Source organism: Vicia villosa, linkage group LG6, assembly GCF_029867415.1.
Source record: "Vicia villosa cultivar HV-30 ecotype Madison, WI linkage group LG6, Vvil1.0, whole genome shotgun sequence".
Taxonomy (NCBI): domain Eukaryota; kingdom Viridiplantae; phylum Streptophyta; class Magnoliopsida; order Fabales; family Fabaceae; genus Vicia; species Vicia villosa.
In genome coordinates, this window is record NC_081185.1 from 134,346,275 (window position 1) to 134,372,146 (window position 25,872).

The window sequence follows — 25,872 nt, forward strand, 5'->3', positions numbered from 1 at the left end:
GCAAACTCAAATAGAACCACCCAGAAACGTTCATAACATTAAGACAAACCAGAATATGCAATTAAAACCCTATGAGAATGCATGAATTACCCTAATCGTTCCTAAGTTCAGAGTAACATACCTTGGCTTAATGGAGGTTAATCTGGGGGTGCTGATGCAGAGTAAAGATCCAAACACCTTCAGAAACCTTCGAGGAACCTTTTGCAATCCTTAAAATCCCTTGAAAGTCCCTAATTCTCCAAAACCGAATTCAAGTTCTTGGTGAATTTTTGAGTTCTTGAATGTGACTCTCTGCCCAGAATGTTCAACTTCCCTTCGTTTGCTTTGTGTCATGTATTTATAGGGGAACAAATTAGGTCAACAAAACAATCCAAAGGCCCTTTGAATCAAATCTTGCCAAGCTTGGAAATTTGATTTGAAACTTGAATGGAAACTTTCTATTTTTGTCAAATCTTGTATTAATCTTTTTCCAATCAATATGTCACGAAATTATATTGCCAATTTGTCATAAATGTGATTGGAATTGGTCAATATAATTTCCTAAATCCAACCTTTGGTTTTTTCTTTCAAATATATCACTTTAAATCATTTTTTTTAAATGAAATGAAATTATAGAAATCAAATAAAAGGCTATAATTCGTGGCACATGGTTTGGATAACATAGGTAGCTTGTGGACCAAGATTAAGTCTTAAAAAGATAGGCCCATTTGTAAAAAATTCCAATTTGAACCTCTTTTATTTCATATTTTGCCTCCAAAATTACCCAACTTTGACAAGGCATATCTCTCTCAATTTTTAGGATATGAAGGAGTTCTAGGACTTTTTGGAAACCTCAAGATGTCCTCTATAAGCCACTTTGTAACATATTTTTCATTTGGGGACTTTATCTTGATGATGTGCCCTTTGACAAAAAACTGTCTTTGGTTGACTTTTTTAAAAGGACCTATAATCTTTTGTACTATATCTCCCAAATGAAGCATTTCTGGCCTTGGCTTGTGAGAGACAAAGTTGTAGAGAATCCAATTTCCTTTCAAATAGGCTTTGAGTGGGGAATTTATAATGTTCCATGTGAAAGTTATGGCCAGTCAAAGTTTAGTTGACTTTCTCCTATAAAAACCCTAATTTGAACCTTTTGAATTTGTTCATTTCTGAGTTTTTATTGATGAATCATGATCAACCCTTGATCAAATGATGGATATAATCTCCCATACTTGATGTTGACCAAAAGTCAGGAGCTTTGAATGTACTTTTACCATGGTTGACTTTTAGGTCAACCTAGTTGACTGTGGATCATCTGAGCCATTGAATGAGCACACTTTGGGATTGGGTTTTGACTTTTGACATAGAGGTGTCTTGAAACATAGTGAACCATGGGGATCCTTGCTTAAGAGAATGCCTTGATGAAACCCTTGAGCTTTGAGTCATTGTGGATGGAATGTGGAAGGCAAATTTTAGGGTATGACAATATGTTTTGTGGTTGTCAAACTCCTTTACACTTGAGCCTTTGCTTGTCCTCAAGCAAGCTGCTAGCATATAAAAATTGAGTAAGTACAACAATGAAGTACGAATACTTAGGTAGACACAACATTATTTCTAGTACAAATTCAGTATAAAAAAGTTATTGCTCTTCACACTGAAGAACAATAGCAACTAGAACCCTAAAAATCCTCCATCATCAATTTTATTTTTTATTTTTTGCAAAAAAAGGAAGCAAGAGTGAGCAAGAAGAAGCAAGAGAAGGTCGAATTAAGTGACATAGAGAGAAAAAAAAGCTATTTTTTTTACTATTCACTTACCGGGGACAATCTCCTCCTCGTAGGTTGGTCTTTTTTTTCCTTTACCATCTTATCTCTAACTTGCGTGCGATTTTTGTTGTTATGTGAATTGACTTGATTTTGGTCTTTCGGTCCTTTGTTGTTACATAGATCGATCGGTTCCATGTAAAAAATCATTTTCTATTTTGACAATATGCCATGGGCCAGCCCCTCATTAGGCCACAAAGAGTGATTTTTGAAGGGGAGGCAGGAGGTGGCAACCACCATTATTTGTATGGTTTTTTACTGATTTTTTTTCTTTATCTCCATAGTATCCATTGGTCCTATGTGATTTTTTTCTTTGTTTCCAAGTTGCCACATGTCAAGCCCTCATTGAGCCAAAAAATATAAATGACTATGGGAGGATGGCGGCTGCTCCTAGGGTTTTTGGTTTCATATGTGACCTAGGGTTACTTTTTAATGGGTTTTGGGAATTTTTTTGCTTTTTTTATTTCACACCCTATTATTTTGCTGGTTCTAAACAATTTTCACCCTCCTAAACAATTTGCACCCTCCTTGTCTCTTTTATTGTTTTTATTTATTGGAATTATTTGTTTTTATTTGTTTATTTTATCCATTTTAGTTACTTTTCTAATTCTAATTTGTTTCTTAGGTTTATTTTAGTTTGATTATGCCTTAATTTAATTAGAGATTAGTTTAAATTAGTTTTAGTTTTTTTTATAATTAAATCATAAAATCACCAAAATTATTTTCTTTTTTGTTTAATTTCAGATATTCAAAAAGAAAAAAAAATATGTGCGTTTTATCAAATCTATTTTCAATTTAAAAAAATAGAACAAAAATAATTTTCCTTAGTTATGTAAAATAGATAATCCATCAAATTGTACTTTTTTACCAACATAATTCAAATCAAGACTTCTTTTCAAAAAGAAATTGATCCGACCCTTAAATGCGAACTAGGAATAATCCGCAAGTCTCCATTGTGTGAGCAAGCATATGCTTATTGCTCGAAGGCGACCTCATGTCATTCCATAAAAACAACTAACCAAACACCTACGAAATACGTAGACTCTAATTCTATCTCTTGATGAAGATACGTAGGCATAAGATTGCGAAGCTTTAGCGAGTCCACTAACATTTGTAAATATAAATTATGCAGGAAATAATAGTAAACACACCCTTAACCCAAAATCTAGAGAAGGTTTTCATTGAGTACAAGGCAGATGAGAGGTGCCTAACACCTTTCCCTCACTTAATTGAATCCTGAACCTTTATTCGATCGTGATGACCTTCTTATCCATTTCCTTCTAGTTTTCCCGTTATTTCTCATGTTCCTTAGGAACAAATAAAAGATGGTGGCGACTTCATTAATTTAGTCAGCCGCGACAGAGTGATCAATTAAATTGTGCAAGAGTAAGTCTCGAAGTAACAAGGCAATAACACACACAAAAATCTTTTTCAAATCCTCTTTTATTCAATCCATATTGGCCATATTGATAACTGAAGTAAAGTACACAACGAAACCGAAGCTACCAAATAAGCTTTTTGGCCTACAAGATTAGTGAGAGAATTTGGTTTTGAGTAAGGTAGAATTCAGTTGCAGCCAAATTGTCATTTATCTGGAAAAGAATCAGATGTATTATGCCAAGACCAAGCATATTCATGTGAGGTTTTACAAGATCAGAGAATTATTTGGATTTGTACAAATATTACTAGAAAATGTTCATACTTCATAGAATGTCCCTGACATATTGACCAAGCGAGTCATCAGTGACAAGTTCAAGCTTTGATTGGACTTATTACTTGTTTCTCAATGATAAATAGGAGGCGCACTTCCCTAATTGTCAGGATGTGATTGTAATGTAGGAAGTCTTCATAAGGGTTTGATATTTGTCAAAGTGAAGATTATTAAATATGAGTTATATATATATATATATATATATATATATATATATATATATATATATATATATATATATATATATATATATATATATATATATATATATATATATATAGACATTGAAGAGAGATAGCGAGCTTGTGGTTTTATGTTCGACCCAAATGTTTGTTAGACTCAACTATTTCTTATAGAGAGACGACTGAGAGTGGGGGGAGGGTTAGACTATACTGTACTGTTCAAACTTCAAAAATATTATTATGAATTGAGTCCTTGTATCACGTATATTACTTGTATACTCTAATCCATCAAAAAAATATTATAATTATGTTACTCCATCTGTCTCATAATAAGTGTCTCATTTCCACTTTTTCTAACTTTCACGTTTTTTTAATAACTCCACTACCTATAATAAATAAGGGTACTTTAGTAAATGATATTAATTTTATCATTAAAATCAACACATTTAATCATTTTCTTAAGAACCGCGCAAAGTTCAAATAAGAAGACGGAGGGAGTATAGTTTTAAAGGCAGATACTATTGACCAAACTATATTAATAAAAATTGATACTATTGACCAAACTACAAACTATGCGTCTGTTTGGATTTGCGTTTACACTCTCTTTCTTGCGTTTCAATGCATATTCCAATGTGATTTTCAGAAGTATTAAATACTAGCTTTCACGTTGATGCAGTTTCTTAACATGATTTTGTTAAACGTGTTATTTTTCTGTTAGCGCTTATTGTTATATATTTTTTGTTTATTTAATTTTCTATACCAGTTGTTTTATATAGGGATGACAAGTAGACCCGAACCCGCGGGGCCCACCCGCATCCGAATCTGAGTCAACGGGTGAAAATCCGAGTTGATTGGGTTTGAGTTCGGGTTCGGGTGCCACCCGATATTTCGGGTGCGGGTTTAGGTAATGTGAAATCCGCATCCGAAATCCAAAATCAAACCCGCTTATATATATATATATATATATATATATATATATATATATATATATATATATATATATATATATATATATATATATATATATGAGGGGGTTATATTTACTCCAAGAGTAAGTTATTATAACTTACTCAACATCTTGACCATTAATTTTTTTCAATCTAATGATTAAGAATAATAAGTAATAATTTTCTTTCTCCACATTTAATTACTTATTATTTTCAACCATTAGATTGAAAAGAATAAATGGTCAAGATAAGGAGTAAGTTATAATAACTTACTCCACATCTTGACCATTAATTCTTTTCAATCTAATGGTTAGAATTAATGAGTATTAATTTTCTCTCTCCATATTTAATTACTTATTATTTTTAACCATTAGATGAAAAAAATTAATGGTACAAATGTGGAGTAAGTCTTAGTAACTTACTCTTAGAGTAAGAATATCCCTCCTCATATATGGTTCTATAGCCCAGCGAGCCCGAGCACGCGCCCGGGCTCAACCCCTAATTTCTTTGTATTTCCTCTAATTTAATAGTCGATTTTTAAATGAAACCATGAGTAAAATTAATATAAATAAAGGTGTGAAAATTAAAACTGATGAATACCCAATAGTCCAGGTAGGCCCAATCCAATTACTTATATATTATATTATTATTATTATAACAATATATTATTATTATATTATATAGATTAATTCATATTGTTAGTAATAGACTGGTAGTACCTATTTATAGTTCTGCACGCCGTAGTTCGTACCTCAATTGAAATTTACAATATAGATTCAATTTCATTTTCATATGGTTAATTAGGTCATTGCCAATTACTTGACAAAGAACCGTCCTGGTACTATACTGCAATGGTAATATAAATTACTTGACATTGACATATTATATATTATAATAAAATATTTTATTGTTTTTTTTAGAATCTAAAATAGTTTAATTCTTTTTCTTATTATATATATATTTTTTTTAGAATTCTCTTTTAATTTTGGTGTTACAATTTATTTATTTTATTTTATTATTCGGTCTCGTCAATTTGTGTGTTACAAATTATTTATTTAAAAATTTTTTTATTGAATTATTAAATTTCAGAGATGAGAAGGTTTTTGGTTCCTAGAACAAGTATTAAGAAAGTGAATGTTAAGCAACCGGAAGTCGAAGTAGAAGAAACACCCCCTAATGTGGTCAATGAGTTTAATTCAAATGAGATTGTGCGTGATCGAGGATGTAGGAAACAAATTCATGAGTATGCTCCGGATATCCAAATGGTTCAAACTGAGAAACATTTGGTATTTCCATTAGTCTACAAACTCGTTGAGTTGGCTTTGATATTGTCGGTGTCGACAACATCTGTTGAAACAACATTTTCAGCAATGAAGATTATCAAGTCTAATTTGTGCAACAAGATCAACGATGTGTGGTTCAATGATTTGATGATATGTTACACCGAGCAGGATATATTCAAGTCACTTAAAGATGTTGATATTATTCGAACATTCACCGCAAAGAAGTTTCGGAGAGGGCATTTACCTCTTAATTTTATTTAGCACACTATTCGCAGATTAATTTTTATCTCTCTTATGTAGCACACTTTATGACTATTTATATATTGTCACATGTAACGTGTAGTTAAATTTTTTTGCCTAGGCTGCATAATATTTCTGGCTCCGCCACTGTGTGTGTTATATATATATATATATATATATATATATATATATATATATATATATATATATAATATTGTGGAAAGTTGTAGGAAAATTATAGCAAAAATGTAATTTGTTGCGGGTTCGGATTTGGGTGAAAAAACTCGAACTCAACGGGTGTGGGCGTGAGTATTATTTTGTCACTCGAACAACATTTGAGTTTGGGTTCGGGTGTCGATTTCAAGTGCAAATTTGGGTAATATGAAACCTGCACCCGATCCGACCCGTTGTCATCCTAGTTTTATACAACATTTGAATCCTTACTATTGAAGAATTCAAAAGATTTGTTTTATTTTATATAAGATTTATGTACACTTGCATCGTGTCAAATTGCAGATTTGTTTTATTTTATCTATAAAATAAGAAAACACAAGTACCTGGTTAATACTAATATGCCCTTTGTTTAAAAAATTCCACCTATTAATTTTAGGGTTAAAATGTGTCAAAATAATACTTTTGGTGACTAAATTCTGACTTTGACTTGAATCTAACTATTAGTTTCTTCTGTTGCTCTTTCTATTGGTCAAATTATGTACTATTTGTCCTTTTATTTCTAATCTAACTGAACCGGGTGAGGCAATGTCCTCCTCCAAATAAGATCTGTACCCATTTACAGATTTTCCTTACTCCCAATGTTGCTTTCCAATCACAATCCCATATGCAATCTTTCTTTTTTCTCCCTCTTCCTCTGCCGTCACTCTTCATTCTTCACCTTTTCCCAGTCTAACTCTTTCTCTTTCTCTTCCATCTTCATTCTTTCCAAATCTGAAAATCAATCCCTACTTCTCTTTTTATTCATCTTCATCCATAATATCTTTATCTTCATCTTCATAATGGTTTAGATAAAGCTAGGTGGAGTTAGGGTTTGTACTGATGACGAAAATGAAAGGTTTGTTAGGGTTATGATCAAGATTTACGGGTTTGGTTGAAGGAAATACACAGTTGGTTACTCAACCATCATGTAAGCTATTCTTTCTTTTGAGTGTTCACAAAGCTTATGGATTTGCGCATTCGAAGGCGGAATATGTATCAGGTATGTTTTTACCGGTTACTTTCTTTCATGTTTTTCTTATGTTCTCAACATTTATTGTTTTGTGTTGCTGAAGCTGGGGAAGCTTATGTTTAGTTTTGCAGTTTCGCAAAGAGTTTTCTTTTCCATAGGATCTAAAGGATTGTGTCAATAAAGTCACTCCAACATAGAGTTACTGTCAATGGATCTGCATATTATTTAAGTTGTTTGTGTGGATTAGAACATGAAGATTTCATAAGCAGGTAGAGGATAAGGTTTGTCTCTTTGATATGGCTTTTATCATCTTGCTAAAATTTGAAAATAATTGAATTTGTCAAATACAATTTTTCACTACTACATTCATGTCACTACTACATTCATGGCTCTATGTTGATGTTATTATTTGTTTGCGTCTTCATCCCTCAATCTTTTGCTAACAGGTAACAAGGTGGGTGAAAGAATGAAATGGGGGACCGCGCGCATTATCAAGAGGTGATGGTGTAACTGATGTCGGCATGAAAAAAAGATAAGTATTAATTTCACTAAATATGACTTTTTGCTGCAATGAAATCTTGCGCTAGCAGATAAGTGATATACATATCATTGTTCCGACGATATATATATGCAAAAGCATTGGAGAACGATGAAATCTTCTAAAATTTCGGTTAGACTTAGTATCGCGAACTCTTTTCAGTCACGACGGGAAATCCCGGGGCTCTACGTCGTCCCAACCCCACAAGGGTCTTAATTTTGATTCTCTTTTGATGTTTCATTTTCAATGAGAATGATTCACATGACAACTGAATCTCAAATATGCAGAACCACATTAATTCATGTGTTAGATATATCGGTATCGTTTCTACCATGTCCATTTGTTGCTGCATCTTCTGCGGAATAATTGTCTCTTTTTTGGTTTATATTTTCACATTTTCTGACTGGTTCACATCTTTAAACTTTTCCAAGTAGGTTTGATTTGAACAATGTTTACATTTTCACTTTGTTAAAACTTCACACAAATATATAGCTAATGTGGTTCCTTTTTTTTTTCATCTTAAGATTTCTTTGGTTGCTACCGACTCAAAAACACCATGATTCCGTGAGCGATGGAGACATATATGCTGGTGTATTATTCTATGGAAGTATGATAATTTTGTTGAATGAACAATGTAAAGACAATATAATAAACAATTTCGTTCGAAACTTGATTATCAGGTCTGGTAGATTTGGTATGGTTTACAAATGAGTACTTAAAGACAATGTAAAGGTTGCTGTCAAGAGACATATGTCACGTTCAAGACAAGACATTCCAAAATTCCACTCCGAAAATACCAATAGAGCCGCAAAACTATCTTGCGAACAAATTATGAGGTACCAACAGCGAAGTATGTATAATGGTTATGTCTTACTTCTTGTATGTATATATGTATAATGTTTTCTTCTTTTTGTCGTTATCAGAATCGAAACCCAAATTTTTGAGAAGCAGCTGGTATTGCAATATTATTATGTCTCTTGAACTGATCAATAAAATTCATTAAATCTTACACAATATTAATTGGCTATTACAGGTGGCCTGGTGGGCTGATATTTCACTTATAATGTTTCTCCATTAAAATCCTTTCAAGTATTATATGACTGCATTTTTTCATAAGTAGATGGTTCTAACAACAGTGAAATTTCGCTTTGGGAGCTTGGGTTGCGAGAAAGGTTGGTTCTAACAACATGTTCAAGAAAGTTATCCTTTCAATAACTTTGTCTCCGCTCCTGTAAGAAAATCATGAGCTTTTGTATTTGATTCATCTACTGATATGGCTGCATCAATCATGAATTCAAGATCTTTAGCCTTTGCGACACGAAGCGAATGTTCTATGGATCGCGGTGTGGCAAGACACCATATTTTCTAAATGTTTGTGGTTTATTTTTTCTGCTAGGTTTCAGGGTGTTTTAGAAGACACAAATGATGCAGAAGTTGGTTGTGAATGTGTTAAACTTTGGGTTCAGCAATTTTATCAATGTGGCGAAGAAGTTGGCTGCGGTGTCAAACTCTAGGTTGAAGCAATAGTCGGAGGCTGCTACTTTGTGGAGTTAGTTTGTCTGTTCATGTATAATCTTGATGAATAATAACTATAACATGGTTATGTTACAGGTATATTTGCAACCGACAAATGAACTATTTGAGACGATTTTTGGAGATCCGAAAAAAGGACAGATTTCGACGTGGAATGTTGTGTCGAGGGTACTGTCTAGCTGAATATCAGTAGCAACTTTTCTGCTGCGACAACGTCGCAACTTCGAGTCTACAACCCATCGTTAACTTTGGATTTGCAAGGTAGCCTAAGTATTTATATTTACTTCACCTTTAAAATCCTGGGAATTATGTTTGGAAAAGGCTTTCTACTCCTTTTTAGAATTTAGTTACTAAAGCATCCTTGTGAGGTAGTGCAGAAGAACATTCAAATTTAGTAGTAGATGCTACACAGAAAACATCCAAATTTAGTGAAGAACATTCAAGTTTCCAATGGTTACCAATACCCTCTTCTATCGGCGCTACTGCTCAAGAAGATGGAGTATATTTTGCCATTTATTCTTTTCAACTATAATTAATTTTCTTTTCCTTTGGAATATTATATTGCATGCATGCATGGTTTGTGTTGTGTAGAACAGATTCCTATGCTCTTGCATGTGAATAAAGAGCAGCAAATTTTCTGAATTTTATCAAACTTGTCATCATTCAAGCAGAAGTTTGAAGTTGATGCGTATGAGCAAATTTTCTCTAATGCCCTCTTTTTTTCAAAGCCATTCTTTTATTAAGTTCTATATTGAAATAGAATATATAGATATGAAGATGTGAAGTTCACTGAAACAATAGCAAATTCTTTCTGGTACAGTGGAGAGAAGTGATTTTGTAAAGTTAACACTTCAACTTTAGGTTAGTGAGAAGTGAGAAAAGTGGTGATGTTAATTATCATGAGAACATACATGTGACTAGTGTGTGATGATCTATAAAGTGGTGATTTATACATGTAATTTATATAGGTTATATCTAAAAAGATATATTGTTGAATTATATATTTTTATAAACACAAAAACTTCTATATTGTTGAATTGTATAGGTTTTATCAATTTAATATTAATGTGTAAAGATTAAAACTTCTATATTTTAATTTGATATAAAAAACTTTTCGATTTTATTATTTAATATTAACTATATTTGATAAATTCGGTCCAACACACCAGAACCCGTGCGGACGCACGGGTTTCCCACTAGTTTTATATAAGATTTATGTACACTTGCGTGTCAAATTGCATGTCTTTTTCAACTTGTCATATCCAATCAACGTTTTCCATGTATGCATTTCACTAAATGCAAATTACACGTATACAATATACTACCATAGGTTAGGAATATCAAATTATACGTCAAATCCATGCATGCCTATTAAAATGCATGACTAGACAAAAGATTCCAGTTGAGAACGATTGGAGGGGCAGCGGAGGTAGCATAGGTCAACAATGATGACTCAAAGCATCATTCATCAAACTTTTGGATTCTTTTGCATGCATGCTTCGAATGTACTATATGCTTAATTATTTGTTTTATAAAATTTTTGTTTGACGATTAAGACATCTACCCTACCAATAATCTAAATACATAGCTGTATATATTGAGAAAAATATTAGATGCCAGTATTCATAGTTTCTACACATGGGCCAGGGCATGTTAATACGGAAATGTGCATATCATATACAGATTATTATGATGTTTTCTTTTATAGAAGGGATTGGCTGAATTGATTGATTTTTGAGTAGAAGATATGGGAAACTTTTACTACACTATTCCAATTTTCCAACTCAATATCTAAATTACTCCTATTTTTAATGTAGTTTCTAACAAAACTTACTAATAGCAGCTCCCTTTAAAAACAAGTATTCTATTATACCTTTTTCTTTAAATAGCCATCGTTAGTTATATTTTTAAAATTTTGGAATCGATCAGATACAATTAAAAAACTAACTTTTGATGTAAATTGTTGGTTGAGAATATGGATCAATTAAATTGTTTAGCGGGGGAGAATAGAATATTTAAAATATTTATTAGACTAATTCTTCGAAATGGATTATTAGAGGTTCTAGAAAAGTATGCGCGAAAGGTTTGAAGCAAAAATTGAAAGATTGTACTTTTATTGGAATTTGATCACGTTAACACTTATTCAATTCACAAATACCAATGATGGTTTATTATGAAACACAAAAGGTAATTAATTGATTCAGCTGTGTTTATACAATTATTCAATATCAATGGATTCTAACCTTAATAGTTTTTTAAAATTTAATCACCACTAAAGCTCAACTAGGCACCAATTCAAACAAAACTTAACCTTACATAAATCGCTACCAATTGAATAAACAATAAACTATGCTAAGAATTAAAAACCTAACCATGCAATATCCTACGAAAAATTAAATGCAAAAGTGTGTGTGTGTGTGTGTGTGAGAGAGAGAGAGAGAGAGAGAGAGAGAGAGAGAGAGAGAGAGAGAGAGAGAGAGAGAGAGAGAGAGAGAGAGAGAGAGAGAGAGAGAGTACACTGAAATATATAGTGGTTTGGCGTTTGTCCTCGCTTTGCCTACTCCACTCTTCAATGGTTTTCCAGTGGAACCTGTTTTATTCCTTTTTATTTTGACAAATATTGCAAGAGTTTATACAATAACTAGTCCACAACAATGCTGAGAAAACTAAATCTACTAACTAGATCTTGACTTGTATACAACGTCATGCCAAACCCTCTTATGTAATCTTTACTTGATTCACGCTTCTTGAATCTTCAAGCTTCACCAATCTGCTCATTGTCTTCGTGTGTGGAAATCACCCTTGATCCCACCGCTTTCTTGAGCGATGATCTTAAATATTTGAGAAGAACTCCACCTTGTTCGTAGCCTTCCACATAGTCATTACCAAGGTCACTTGGAGAGAAGAACTCTTTCTTTTCATTAGATTTTCTTAGCACCAATGACAACGACCTCAATCTTGCAAGCTTTCTGAAAATCTTAACCAAACCTTCAAGAACAATTAGTTTTAAGACATCTGCTCCATCAATCAATTACAAATCTCTCATCAAGATCTGAAATCAAAACCAGAGGTTAAAGATAAAAGACATTCGTTTGCAAGAGTTTTTTAACTTTAAAAAACGAGAGGGTGTTGATTTCACAAAAATCACAATGAAGATTATGAAACTCGCTAAAGATGTTTTTTGGAAATGAGATGACAAAATGAATTTATATATGCTTGAGATTAAGCATAAAAGTGGATGGAAACAATTAGTTAGATTCGAGTTAAGAACACCTCATGATTTTAGTCAAATGAGCCAATGAAGTGGAATAAGAAAATATAAATATTTTTACCCATTTCTCGTCTGATTCAAATCAAGTACAAAGTCTGATTCGAGTCAGAAGGCATGTGATTTGAATCAAGTGAAAAGTATGATTCAAATCAATTTATATTGAGCCAAAATGAGAACTGTGAAAACTGGATTGATTTGAGTCAAATGTAAAGTCCGATTTGAATCAAATGAAGCAGAGGTGAATCAGATCTGGTAGATTCGAATTAGGTACAACTTCTGACTCTTATCACAAAGTAGTCTGATTCAAATCAAGTTAAAATGCTGATTTGAGTAAGAGCTTTTGAAAAAGTTTGGTTTTCCTCTATTCATTTTGATTCGAGTCAGTATATGTACATGATGCAAATCATGCACACAAAATCTCAAATTTTCATAGTTTTCAAAATACTTTACAATTTTTATTTCCACCTAACTTGAACCAATAACACACATATGGTTCTTGTTCCACTGACTCACGCAATTGACTAAACGCATAATGATCAAGCTCAAATATAATATTTGATTTACGCATGATAAAAACAGATCAAGACTCAATAAACAAAACTCGAAAGCGATAAGAAAAACAACATAACGACCGTATTGTGGTTTTTCCTTTGAATGTATTAGGGACATGCAGTTTCAAAACACACAATAATCTTTCTCCCCCGTATATTTGCAATTGGATGCTCGATATAACGTATGTAGGAAGAAGGAGGTTGAAACCATATTATAAGGAATGAGGTAAATGGTTTATCACATTCGGATTTTCCCAAGAATATTGTTGAAGCAAAGGAGGAGTATAATGTTCGTGTTAAAATTTTAGTTGTAAGCATATCATTAGTGATCCCGAAGAAGTGAAATAACATTTAGAGAGAGAACAAATTTTATAGAAAATCATTGGGTTTTGACAACTAATGGAGAACAACTATCAAATATTGAACCAAAGATTAACACACATGCTTCAAGTAGTCAATCATATATGGAAGATGAGAAACAATAAATGTGTCTTATGATGAACCCAATATTTTTGATGCAGAAGAGCTCCTTAATGAGAAAGCACAATATGTTTTTATCAATTGTTGAAAAAAAATAAATACATCATTGCTTGAAGGGTCTTTAACTTCTAGATTTTTAATGTGTGTGAGAATCTTGAATTCCAAGTCTAATAGAAGTTTTTCTGATACATACTTTGGATTCTTTGCAAAAATTATGGTGGGTACAACTCTTATGAAATATGTCATGCCTACATGTTATTATGTGAATGCAATTTAATAGAGCTTTTCAAAATTTTGATCCACTTAATGGAACAATTCCCATGAATGGATCTTGATTAAATCATTAATCATAAATCAAACATCAAAATAAGGATTCAAAAAACACCTCTTGAAGTGTGATTTATATTTAATCACGAAAGAAAGAAGATACTGATGTTTCTACATAGTCCACACAAGTATAAAATGGAACGTGGTGTTAGTTGTCTTCTGAAAAAATTGACAATTAAGATTGATAGGTAAAATATCTCTTTTATTTATAGAGAGTGACTAAAATCCTAGCGCTTTTATTTTGGATTTTGGAAATAAGCCAAATCTTAATTAAACTATTTTATTAAAATAAAATATTATTATATTTAACTAAACTCTTTTAATTAAATAAAATAAAATATTAATTAAATTAAATCATATTTAATTTAATTAACTTTCAATTCTAATTTATTTAATTAAATAATATTTAATCAAATAAATTATATTTGTGTTAATTTATTAAATAACACAATTAACGTCGCATCTTAAAATTTTTCTCAGAAAATGCATCATCAACTTCAACGCCTTCATCCCACAAGAGTAATAAATCTTCAATTAATGAACTTAGATAAACATTTATGTCTTTACTAGGTTGTCATGGTCCAGAAATAATCATACTTAACAATGTATATTTGCGCTTCATGCACAACCAAGGAGATGGGTTGTAAATAGTGAGAAGAATAGCCCATGAAGAATGATAGTGCTGAGATTAACAAAGGGGTTCATTCTATCAGTGTCAAGTCCAAGCCTAAGGTTTGCTGGCTCAACGCGACATACCATATTTCGGATATTGATACAAGTCTTCATACTCTTTCCTGTATAATATGAAATCATTAGGGTAAGCATGTATTTTGATATACTCCAAACCCATTGAACACAATATCTTCTTGGCCTCATAGCAACGGTCCGACTATTTGTTATCTTCTGGTAACATTTGCTTAGAAACTGTGAAACTTTTATCCCACCATCCATTTTATGTCTTCAAATTAAATAAATTTAACACCACCAACAATCGTATAAAATTGTGCACCCCTTATATAAAGGGGTGTCTTTATCACTACATAAAGTATCATAAATATGAGCATTCTTAAAAGAAGATTCCTCAAAATCATGAAACATATTCTCCAGTCGATCATCCATATATTCATCTTCATCCACTCTTTGACTTTGTGATGCCCGACTTCCCTCTTTATCAACCTCACCATGCCACGTCCATATTATATAATTTTGACATATAACATCACAACAAAGGTGATGAAGTATTTCTTCCTTTGTACCTTTATTTATATTCGTGCAAACAACACAAAGACAATAAAAGATACCATTATTATGTCAGGAAGATTTTTATCAGCGTATTCAAGGAATTCAAGAACTCTTTTCTCATAAACCAGACCTAATCTATCGGCTTTCATCCAACTACGATCCATAACAAATTCTGAAATTTATACACGAATAATAATGTGAATGCCACACCAAAATCTAATAAAAAAAACTAAAGCATATGCAAATCTAAACATAAACCATATGCATATGCAAATCTAAACCTAAAACATATGAAACATGTACTCTCATACAGACTTGAGTATATACAACATGAACGAAATATGAAGAAAGCAACATAAACCTAGAAAAAAGGAATGAAACCCGAAGATGAAGAGTATTGTACTTCAAAGCTAAAGAATCTTATTCACATAAGGAATGAAGATGTTGAAGATTTGCGATTCAAATGAACGAAGAGGGTGAAGATTTGAGCTACAAATGAATCTTACGCCACTGCTGACGTCTCCGGTTCACTTGTTCGCCTAGGGCATCTTATGAAAGAAATGAATAAGTTTAGTTTTAATTTATCAGAAAACCCTTTAATCGCGGTTGGACAATGCAACCGTAGTGGAAATTTAAATCCTCTAACAACGGTTGGTTGAGTCCACAGTTATTAAATCATTTTCAATTTATGTTTTAAATAATAGACTTAAGTGACACACGCATAATGTACTCTAAAAAATAAAAATAAAAGCAATTGCTGGAAATCGAAGCTTGCTATACATAATTTGTTACCACGGGTTTTTAAAGAAACCGTCGTTAGATAACTGTTTATATTTCTAGATATTCATCGGACATGAAAATTTTAACCTATTGCGACAGTGTATATGAAGCTGTTATAACCTTGATGTTGTTGTTTGCGCGTTTTGTAGTAGTGCTAATATATGGTTGTAAAATCTGTTTCAACTTTTTGCAATAAATAATAATCTAAACAACTCAGCCATGTGAAATTTTAGTCTCACAAGGGGATCTTACAACATGCCTGTCCCTGCTACTTCATGCACATATTTATGACTACTGTACCGAATGGAATAATGCTTTATTTTAGGCAATGAAATAATGATGAAAATAACACAATATATAAACATTTACTATTGTAAATATTCAACAATACAAATGATATTATTATTGACTTACAGAAATAATATACTTAGGAAAACCTAATTGGCCACACTATATATTATCCTCTTATTACATAAATATAACCAATCTTGAAACATCAAATCCCAATCCAGCGTGTGTCTTTGCCTCTTAAAGCCAAACACCATAAATACATACATACATTCATAAATAAATGAATATTTTTTAAATAATTTATGAGATAATAAAGAACCTTATAAATGTACATATACTATAACACATCCTTATAGTAAAACCATATTATTAGTAGTAGTATTATTATTATCAACCTCGAATCTTATTGCGTCCATGTTTGAAGCCACACCATCTTCTAAGCTATTTTCTTCCAAATCCATGTTCCACAAGAATCCATATTCATCATCACATTTGGAACTAATTTGAGTAATGGTACTATTATTATTATTATTATTATTTGTATGAGGAGAATATTGAAAGAGATTATTGATGATGGAAGAATTATTGTTTTGGTTTGGATTTAAATGATGAAGTGTTGTCATGGAGGAAGAAAAAGAATCAATTCTGTTATAGCCAGTAGGGATGGTTTGGTAATTTGTTGGAGATGATGACATCAATGTTAGGGATGGAGGTGTTGTCTCATATATGAATTCTTGTGTGTTCAGTTTTGAATTGTTGTCTTCTTTGCTTTTGTGAAAGACTCTACACAATACCCAGTCCTCCTGTTATATCAACAAAAAATTGACCTAATTAACATAAATACACCTCAACAAGAAAATATACTTGTAAATCAACTTTATCTTCAAACCAAGAATACACTTAAGATTGGATTTTAGAACAAAATCTATATTTATTTAATTCAACTATTCCATACCAGAAGAATTACTACCCTCACCCTGTATTTTCAAATTTTGATTTGAACATACAACATTTGATTAAATTGAAAAAGATTAATGTTATCTTTTAACGGAGAGTTTGGAGAGGAGGGGAGGAAAAGACTTCGAAAATGAATTTTAAAAAAATATTTAACATTTAAAAAAAATGATTTTTTATAGAATGATAAAAGATTGTTTATATTTTTAATTTTTCAAATACTTTAACAACATAAAAAATATTTTAAAAATTTATGTAAACCCTCCAAAACTTTTCTTTAATACAAATGTTGAATTTCTCATATTAGGTGATTTTTGCTCTTATGAACAAAAGCAAATCTTCCCAACCAAAATTATTTAATACTTTCCACTCATCCTTCTATTTTTTTAAAATTCCTCTCCTCCCTTCCCATCTAAACTCTTAAACATAACCTTAAAGTATGTTTGGAAGTTGGTTTTTAGAGAATTTTAAAAGTATAGACTTTAGAATATTACGTCTATATCTTAAAATATGTTTGATAATTTTAAAATTTTTAAAAATAATATAATTTTATATGCTATAGTATATTAGTTTTATTTTTTTTATAAAATGTCAAACTCATTTAAAAATATAGATGCAACTCTGCAAAATATTTCACTTCAAAATCTTTCAAAAACCAACTTCTAAACTATTTGTTTTACTATACCTTAAGCCAATTCTTCTTAATTAACAAGCAGGGTTAATTCTCTCCCTCTCTCATTCTAATGGCAAAGTGGGTTAAGTCTAGATTATACTATTTATATAGTGAACAGAAAATTCGGAAAATATGTCATGTCCATTTTTGGGAGAATATATGCTATAACTTGTTTGGTCATATCATATCCTACAATGTATAGTAGTGAGATACATATATATTCCCCACTACTTTACCTAATCACATTGCATAAATTAATTTTATACTTTTTCTATTTATATAAATACTCCTCCTATAAAAATTTGGTAGTGTGTGAATGAAACTAATTTTATTTACTGTTGTGTTTAATATTGATTTTTTTATATTCTAAAAATAATAATAATATGAGTCAAAATTCTAATTGGAAAATAAATAAAATAAATTTAAACTATAATATAAAATATAATATATATTTAGAGACATTTGTCGATGAGTGATTATAGTTTGTGACAAAGAGGCTATTATAAAATAACTATCTTTTTAAAATGACAAATGTTAATTAGTTGTTATTTTTGTCATTGACATTAACTACAACTCATAATATTCTTATATCACTCTATCCTCGTTGTCTCGGCCACAAGCTACCCCTATCACTCATAATTTTCAAATGAATCAAATTTCATAGATTTTATGCTTTGAAAAGTTCTTTTTTCCCACTTTTATATTTGAGTCTAAATGTGAGGAATAAATCTCCTAACACCTATAAATGAAAAAAAAAAAACTTGCTATATAACAGAATTGAGTATTCTGAATTTTAGTTGGATTGTGCTAAACTTATTTGTGAAAGACATTGTTAGATTAATTATAAGTGATCAAGTCACACACCACTCATAAATGACAAAATGTTTGATATATAAAGAGAGATAACTCATATAAATTATGCATTGAATTTTATTATAGGAGGTGAAAACTCACACTAGTGGTTGAAATTGTCGGTTTAAATATGAGTAATTAAATCTCACATTATTTATAAATGGATAAAATATTATATTTATAAAAATATTTTTGATATACATAATGTTTTAAGATTTTGGGTTGAGATGTTGTATCTTCTTGACTTTTGATCTTAGAGCATTGGTTACATTGTTGCCCTCTTTTCCTCTGAATTCTCCAACAAATGATATCATAGATTATATTCAATTTGGTGGGAATTATAAGAGGTGAGAGACTCACATTTATAAGGGAGATTGTTGAATTCAAGTGTGAATGGAAAATTGGTTATAGACTTGGCGGCCTTATAGCAGATGGAGACTCATATTTACAAGGAAGTATGTGGGATTCAAGTGTGAATGGTAGAGTTGATCGGCTTGGTGGAGACTATAGCAGGTGAGAAGTTCACATTTGCAATGGAGATTGTTAAATTCAAGTGTGAGTGGTAAAGAGATCTGGCTTACTGGGATTATAATAGGTTGGAGGCTCATATTTAGAAAGGAGATTGTTGAATTCAAGTGTTAGTGGTAAATTTGCTCAGCTTATTTGGGACTATAACATGTGAGAGGCCCACATTTTCAAGGGAGATTGTTGAATTTAAGTGTAATTGGTAAAGTGGGTTAGCTTAGTGGTACTATAGCAAGTTAGAGGCTCATATTCGCAAGAGAGGTTGTTGAATTCAAGTGTGGGTGGTAAAGTGGTTTGTCTTGGTGGGACTATAGCAGATGACAGGCTCACATTGGCAAGAGAGATTCTTGAATTCAAGTGTTAGTGGTAAATGATCCGACTTGGTGAGGACTATATTGTTGGAATCTATTGTGAGTGGTAAGTCACACATCACCTATAAATCAATAAAATATTGAATGTATAAAAGATGTAACTCACATTGCTTGTGTTCTTGCTGTCTTTTATAAAGATGTCAATGTTAATGTGGAATAAGTTGGTTAGTTTGCAAAGGCAGTTTTTTTAAGGAGGGTAGGGGCTCTATAGAAAGTATTAGGTGAAGTGGGATGATATGTGTAAAGCCAAAAATGGCCGGTGGATTGGGAGTGAATGATCTTTGTTAATCTTGCTTTGTTATGTAAGTGAAAGTGGAGAGTTCTTTTGGATTTGTCTTCGCTTTAGAGAGAAATTAGTAAGAAGATGTATGGGCCTCGAGAGTTTGGTTCTTTGAAGGGATGGTGGGGCGCCTTCAGAGGGTGTCTCATTGGTGAAAAATGTTTCTTTTCTAGGGTATCCGCTAGAAGACAAGGTTGTGGCATGATGTCTAGGTGGGGACTATCCCCACACGTGTTTCCTTTGAGAGGTTTTTTCTTATCTCGGAGTAACATTCTCATGTTGTGAGTTCCTTGGGTGTTTGGGAAATGGATGTTAGGGTTTAGAGTTTTGGTGGAAGCGAATCTTCTTTGTCTTGGAGGAGGATGAGCTTCTTGATGGTTTTCTTGCTCTTTTCCAGGGGGTTGTTAGCCGTGGTCGAGGTTACACATGAGTGTGAAAGCTATACCAAGTTAGGGGTTTCTCGGTTAGTCTTAGTTATGATAACCTTTTCGCTTTTTTTGAGGCCAAGGAAGATAAGTTTGAGAGTACGGTGTTATGGTTATCTAGGATTTGGAAGAGAGTTGAGTGTCATCTAAAGCGGTGGTGTTCTCTTGGCAGCTCATTCAGAATAGGCTTCCGACATTGCATAATCTTCTAAGGTGCAAAGCGGTGGACCATCTTTTTGTTTTGTGTGAGATTGCTTCTTCCATATGGTGTAGCTTTTTTAAGTAGATTGGGTGGCTGAGGCCTCAACACACTCGATTCTAAGGGTTTTTCAAATGTTTCAGAGTTTTAGTATTGAAAAACAGGCGTTTTTGGGCTCGATCTAACATTCTATGGTCAGGATTATTTAGAATATGTGGAACAAAGTTCTTTTTGGTAGGGAAAGCTTGAAGTTAATAATAGGTGTCTATGATTATTAGTTTAACATAGAAGTGGATTCATGTACATGCTTCTGATTTTGTCATGTCTCTTGTAAATTGGGAGAGAGGCCCACTTAAGTGGCTAGTAGGTTTGGATTTAGTGGGTGGCTATATGGCCTTTTTTTTTGGTTATGTGTAGGTGTTCTTGCCTTCATTCTTTCAGTTGCTCTCTCCATAGATCTATTTTGGTATGAGGATTTAGGACAAGCTTCAGAATTTCTTGGGCCGCTTTTTGTTCCTCCTAGATGTTTGGTTTGATAGTTCTTTTTTTCCGAGCATTCTTATACTCTTTGTTACTTTTTCGACTATATTAAAATAAATTAAATAAATTTTGGTTAAAAATACCCAGCTAAAACTCATGAGAATTAAGAATTTACCTTAAAAATAACGGTGTTAATACAGGTTTTTCATACAGTGTTTTTATATATATTTTCTCTATATACATACAATAAATTAAATATTTTATTACTTTATGCAGTTTTCTTCACTTATTAATTTTTATTCAAGTTACCTATTCTATTCCCCACACCCCATTACATACATATGTTAAATAATTTTTATTTTTATTACTTGTATAATTTTATTACTTGTATATCAGACACAACTCTCCACGCTCTAGCCATGAACCCAATCTATATTATGTATGCATAAACCTCCCTCTCAATTTGGATATGCATGAGTCAAATTGGACATTAGAATATAACATCACCTAACATATAAAATGTCCCTTAAATGTATCTCGTGCATATCCAATTGCATAACCAATATTATAAATAAATAAAAAATCCAATGTCGTACTTAGTACCATTAAAATTTTAAAAATTCTTTGTTTTAATATTTATAGAATATTTTTAGTTCTATGTAATCAATGTGAAACTTTATAGATGTTTTTTTTTTCATAATGATCTGTTAAGACGTTAAGACAGTTTAATTAGTACTCCCTCTGACCATTATTATAAGTAAATATTCTCTTTTTAAATTAATTGAATAATGAACGTATCTGATCGTTTATGTAGACTAGATACATTCATTATTTAATGAATTTAAAAAGAGAATATTTACCTATAATTCAGACTGGAGGGAGTAGTTGTGTAGATATATTAGATATAAAAATTATTTCAAAATGTTCCGTTAAGTCAATTCAAATAATAGTTATACCGATACATCACATAGAGAGGCGCATGTTTAAATTCACGACATCTTCGTGACATTAAGAAAAAACAAGGTTAGATTGATAGATATGATAGAAAACAAACCTTAGGAGGCATGTGTGGTGTCTCCAACCTAAACTCATGCATAATCCATCCTGTCTTGATTCCATTTGGAGCTCTATTCCTATAGAACACCAATGTCTTCCTCATCCCTACAACCTCTTCACTCATTGGATCCAACACAACACGATCTTTCCCAGTTGCTTTCCAATAGCCAGATATAGTTGCTCTGTTTGTTCTAAATCCAGTGGCATATTTACGGTCTCGAAAGCTAAAAAAGTACCATTCATTTGCATTAAGCTTTGCCACCTCTGCATGCATATATATCAACCACGTGATGGGTCAGTTTCAGTGTAATAAATAAATTCCAATAACTGTATATTGACAGCACGTGACTATAAGGTGAGGTAGTATAATAGTAGTAATTCATTTTTAGAAGTAATAATTGTGTTTGAATCACATGTCATCTTGATCATTATGACATCGATTTTTTTCAGGTTTCCAAATTTTGCCAGACAAAGATGACACCAACATCGTGTTTCATGACATCAACCACAGTTGAGTTCTAGTAATTTTTCAAGTTTTAAAATCACTCCGAGGTCTATAATTAACAAGTATAAGGTGAAGTATTGTATATGATTTAAAATTTTGTTACAATTAAATTGTAATCAAATCGTAGTTAAATGAATTTCTCTATTTGTTATAATTCATTTTGTCATAGTTAATAGTTAAAGTGTAATTAAATTGAATTTTTTAAACATAATTTCTAAAAATAAAAGATGATTTTGATCAAAGTTTTCTCCAATTTTTAGAGGTTTTATATAGATTAGTTACAGTTTAGTTTAACTATGATTAGCAATAATTTAACCGTAACGAAACAAAAAAAATTCTATTTTCACGATTTAATCCTGATAATATTTTAAGAAGCCTCGTGTGGTAAACCATTTTGCTCAATCCATTTTTTATTATTAAATTACAAATATATCTAATCTATATATAAATTAGATATATCGCTTATTCAATTTAAAATTTACAATAAGGAAAGTAATACTCCATATATTTTAAAATGAATGTTTTCGAAAAATGTTATATTAAAAAGTTGAATAAAATAGTCTATAGTCATAATATCTTTATTAAATTATCTTTATTAATTATTGATAAAATATTATGCTATGAAAGTAATTTATTAATAATGATTAAAAAACAAAAATTGAATAAAAAATATATTTCTACTAAAAAAGAAAAAACAGTATTAATATTAATTTAAAACAATTTTTTTTCTAAAACAACCGACTTAATCATAAGAACTTGCCTTCATAGTTTCATAAAACAAAATAAAATTCAGTTCAAACAATTAAAGAAATACTATTAATAGTTTATAAGTGAACAAGAACTAATAATTAATCTTCAGATAAATAAAATCATGCATAGGTCTTTTTATGTATAAAAATTAACTTTTCATATCTTTAATCATGAGGGGAGACAGTAACAGTGACATATCTAAAAAAATAGTAAATGATAATTAGTCATAATCATATAGATAGAGAGTCATATCAAACAAAGTTAAAATTCAGGGGTATGTATATTTATTCATACACGTAATTTTTTTTTGTATAATAATACAATTCTGTTAAAGACAACAGTTATGATTGCTTGATGAAAATGTATTACTTTGTCAACTTTGTTCAATTAAATAATAATAGTTGCCAAAAATTTATATATCTTAAACGTAAAATTGAAGGAACTCTCAAACATATCATTAAAAATAAATCTCAACAGAATTCATTTATATCCCCAACCACTCACAAAATTAAATCACAAAACAATCAATTTATAAACCAAAAAAAAAATTATTTAATTCTGACCCATGATGTAAAAAAAATTAAAAACTCTAATGATTGGATATATATATATATATATATATATATATATATATATATATATATATATATATATATATATATATATATATATATATTGTGGTATGAGAATAATACTGTATGGTGTATAGTGATTGTAGATTTTGATTCGTTAGTAGTGCAAAAAGAAGAATCTTTTATAATATAATTTATGTAATGTATTGATGTATTTGAATTAAAATAAAGTAAATCTTTGTTGTCATATAATTTGTATTTTACTAGAAGAGGATAAATATTATCTTCATAAATTGAATGCTTTTTAAATCCGTTTAAACTGGAAAAAGAAAATTGATGAGATAAAAAGAAAAAGACAGAGAAGAAACCGTGTAGAGAGTAGAACTCAAAAAACATCATTAATTTGCAGCTTCATTAATGTATTATAGTACAAGACAACTATATACAAAAGGCAAAAAACAATTATACGAGAAAAGCTAGATCAATTAATGAAGCATGTATCTTATACATAAATTCATTATTAAAATTATTATTTTTAATTATTTTATTTATTTACAGAGATTCAGAGTATTCATGAAGGAGAAGACAACACAAACACAATAAAGGTTTATGAAGAAACAATAACTTATGTTTTTTTATTTCTTGTAACAAGGACACAAACAAAAGGAAAACAACAAAAGGGAAAAAATCATATGACAAACAAAATAGATCTTCAAGAAATTTAATGAAAAAAGTAATTAAAATTATATCAATAATTAAGATGAAGGTGTATATGAAGGAGATTGAGAAAATGAATAAAATTTTACCAGGAAGCTGCCATGGTTCACATATGTGAAGATCAATATCAAGCAAAGAATGGCTAAGAATTTGTTGATTTGTGATCTTTTTGTAAAGATAGTGACAAACCAATTCTTGATCACTTGGATAAAAACGAAAGCCAGGAGGAAGTGAAGCTCCTATGTCTCTCAAACCCATGTTGAATGAATATTTTTTGTGTGGATAATGTGTATATAATAATTGAAGGTTTGGAAATATTAAGGTGTAGGCAGAAAGGTTGGTACCTTGTATTTATATATAGTTAGGAAGATAAAGAGAGGTTCACATTTTAATTACTAGTACAATATATGTTTATGCTTGTGTAAAATGGTTAGTTATAGTAGCAAGTTTCAAGATAAACCAAAGTTACAAGAAACCTTTTTCAACAAATAAGGGGAGAACTATGTGTAAGAAAGATACAAACCCTCCAAAATGCTCCTTTTTTTCACTTTTTATTATTAAAATGTGTCTTTTCTTCCATTATTTTGAGGAGATTATCTAAAGATAACTAAATAGCCTTTTTTTTAATATTAAAAAAAAAACATTCTTAAGCTTTTGGACTCAACTTGGGTTGCTTAACAATTAACTATGGTCTCTCATTCATGCCTTCTAATTTTTAAGTTTTAAGACTTGTTGAATTTTCACTTCAATTAACTATGGTCTCTCATTCATGGCTTCTAATTATACATCTTAAATTAGGGATTTGTGTTGTTTTCAACTCTATTTTATTTAAAAAGAATTAAAGTGCTTAAAAAAATTAATTATATTTATATAAATAGTTAATTTACTTTTCATGTTTTTTATATTTGTAAAACCTCTATAGATTGGTAAATTTTAATATTTTTTTTAAAAATTGTTTAAAATAATATAATCTTAATTGAAAAATACCTACTCAATGTTAATCGAATTCATAATATAGTATTAAATAAATTTGTTAATATTATTTTTTCAAAAATATTTTATTTATTATATTTAAAATATAATTAAATTATAATTCTATTAAATGTTTTTGAAATTACAATGGTGGACAACGCCAAGAGGTGTACAATAATT

The 25,872-nt window shown here is 30.7% G+C and overlaps 1 protein-coding gene and 1 long non-coding RNA gene across 4 annotated transcripts; one reads left to right on the plus strand and one right to left on the minus strand.

Moving 5' to 3' along the window:
* The first annotated feature begins 7,822 nt into the window (after nt 1-7,822).
* On the plus strand, nt 7,823-10,061 carry LOC131612451 (uncharacterized). 3 transcript variants are annotated; one of them, XR_009287380.1, is made up of 3 exons: nt 7,823-8,722; nt 8,920-9,400; nt 9,498-10,061. It is a non-coding gene; the product is annotated as an uncharacterized LOC131612451 (long non-coding RNA). The 3 variants fall into 3 exon arrangements; XR_009287379.1 differs by having other exon boundaries at nt 7,825-8,722; nt 8,920-9,058; nt 9,283-10,061; XR_009287378.1 differs by having other exon boundaries at nt 8,920-10,061.
* Nucleotides 10,062-16,410: 6,349 nt separating this feature from the next.
* On the minus strand, nt 16,411-25,101 carry LOC131610101 (NAC domain-containing protein 21/22-like). The gene is made up of 3 exons (XM_058881969.1): nt 24,810-25,101; nt 22,175-22,440; nt 16,411-17,164 (listed from the first exon to the last, which is right to left on the minus strand). Exons 1-3 carry the CDS (start codon nt 24,976-24,978, stop codon nt 16,712-16,714), a joined length of 888 nt encoding a protein of 295 aa, XP_058737952.1. The 5' UTR covers nt 24,979-25,101; the 3' UTR covers nt 16,411-16,711.
* Between the last annotated feature and the right edge of the window lie 771 nt (nt 25,102-25,872).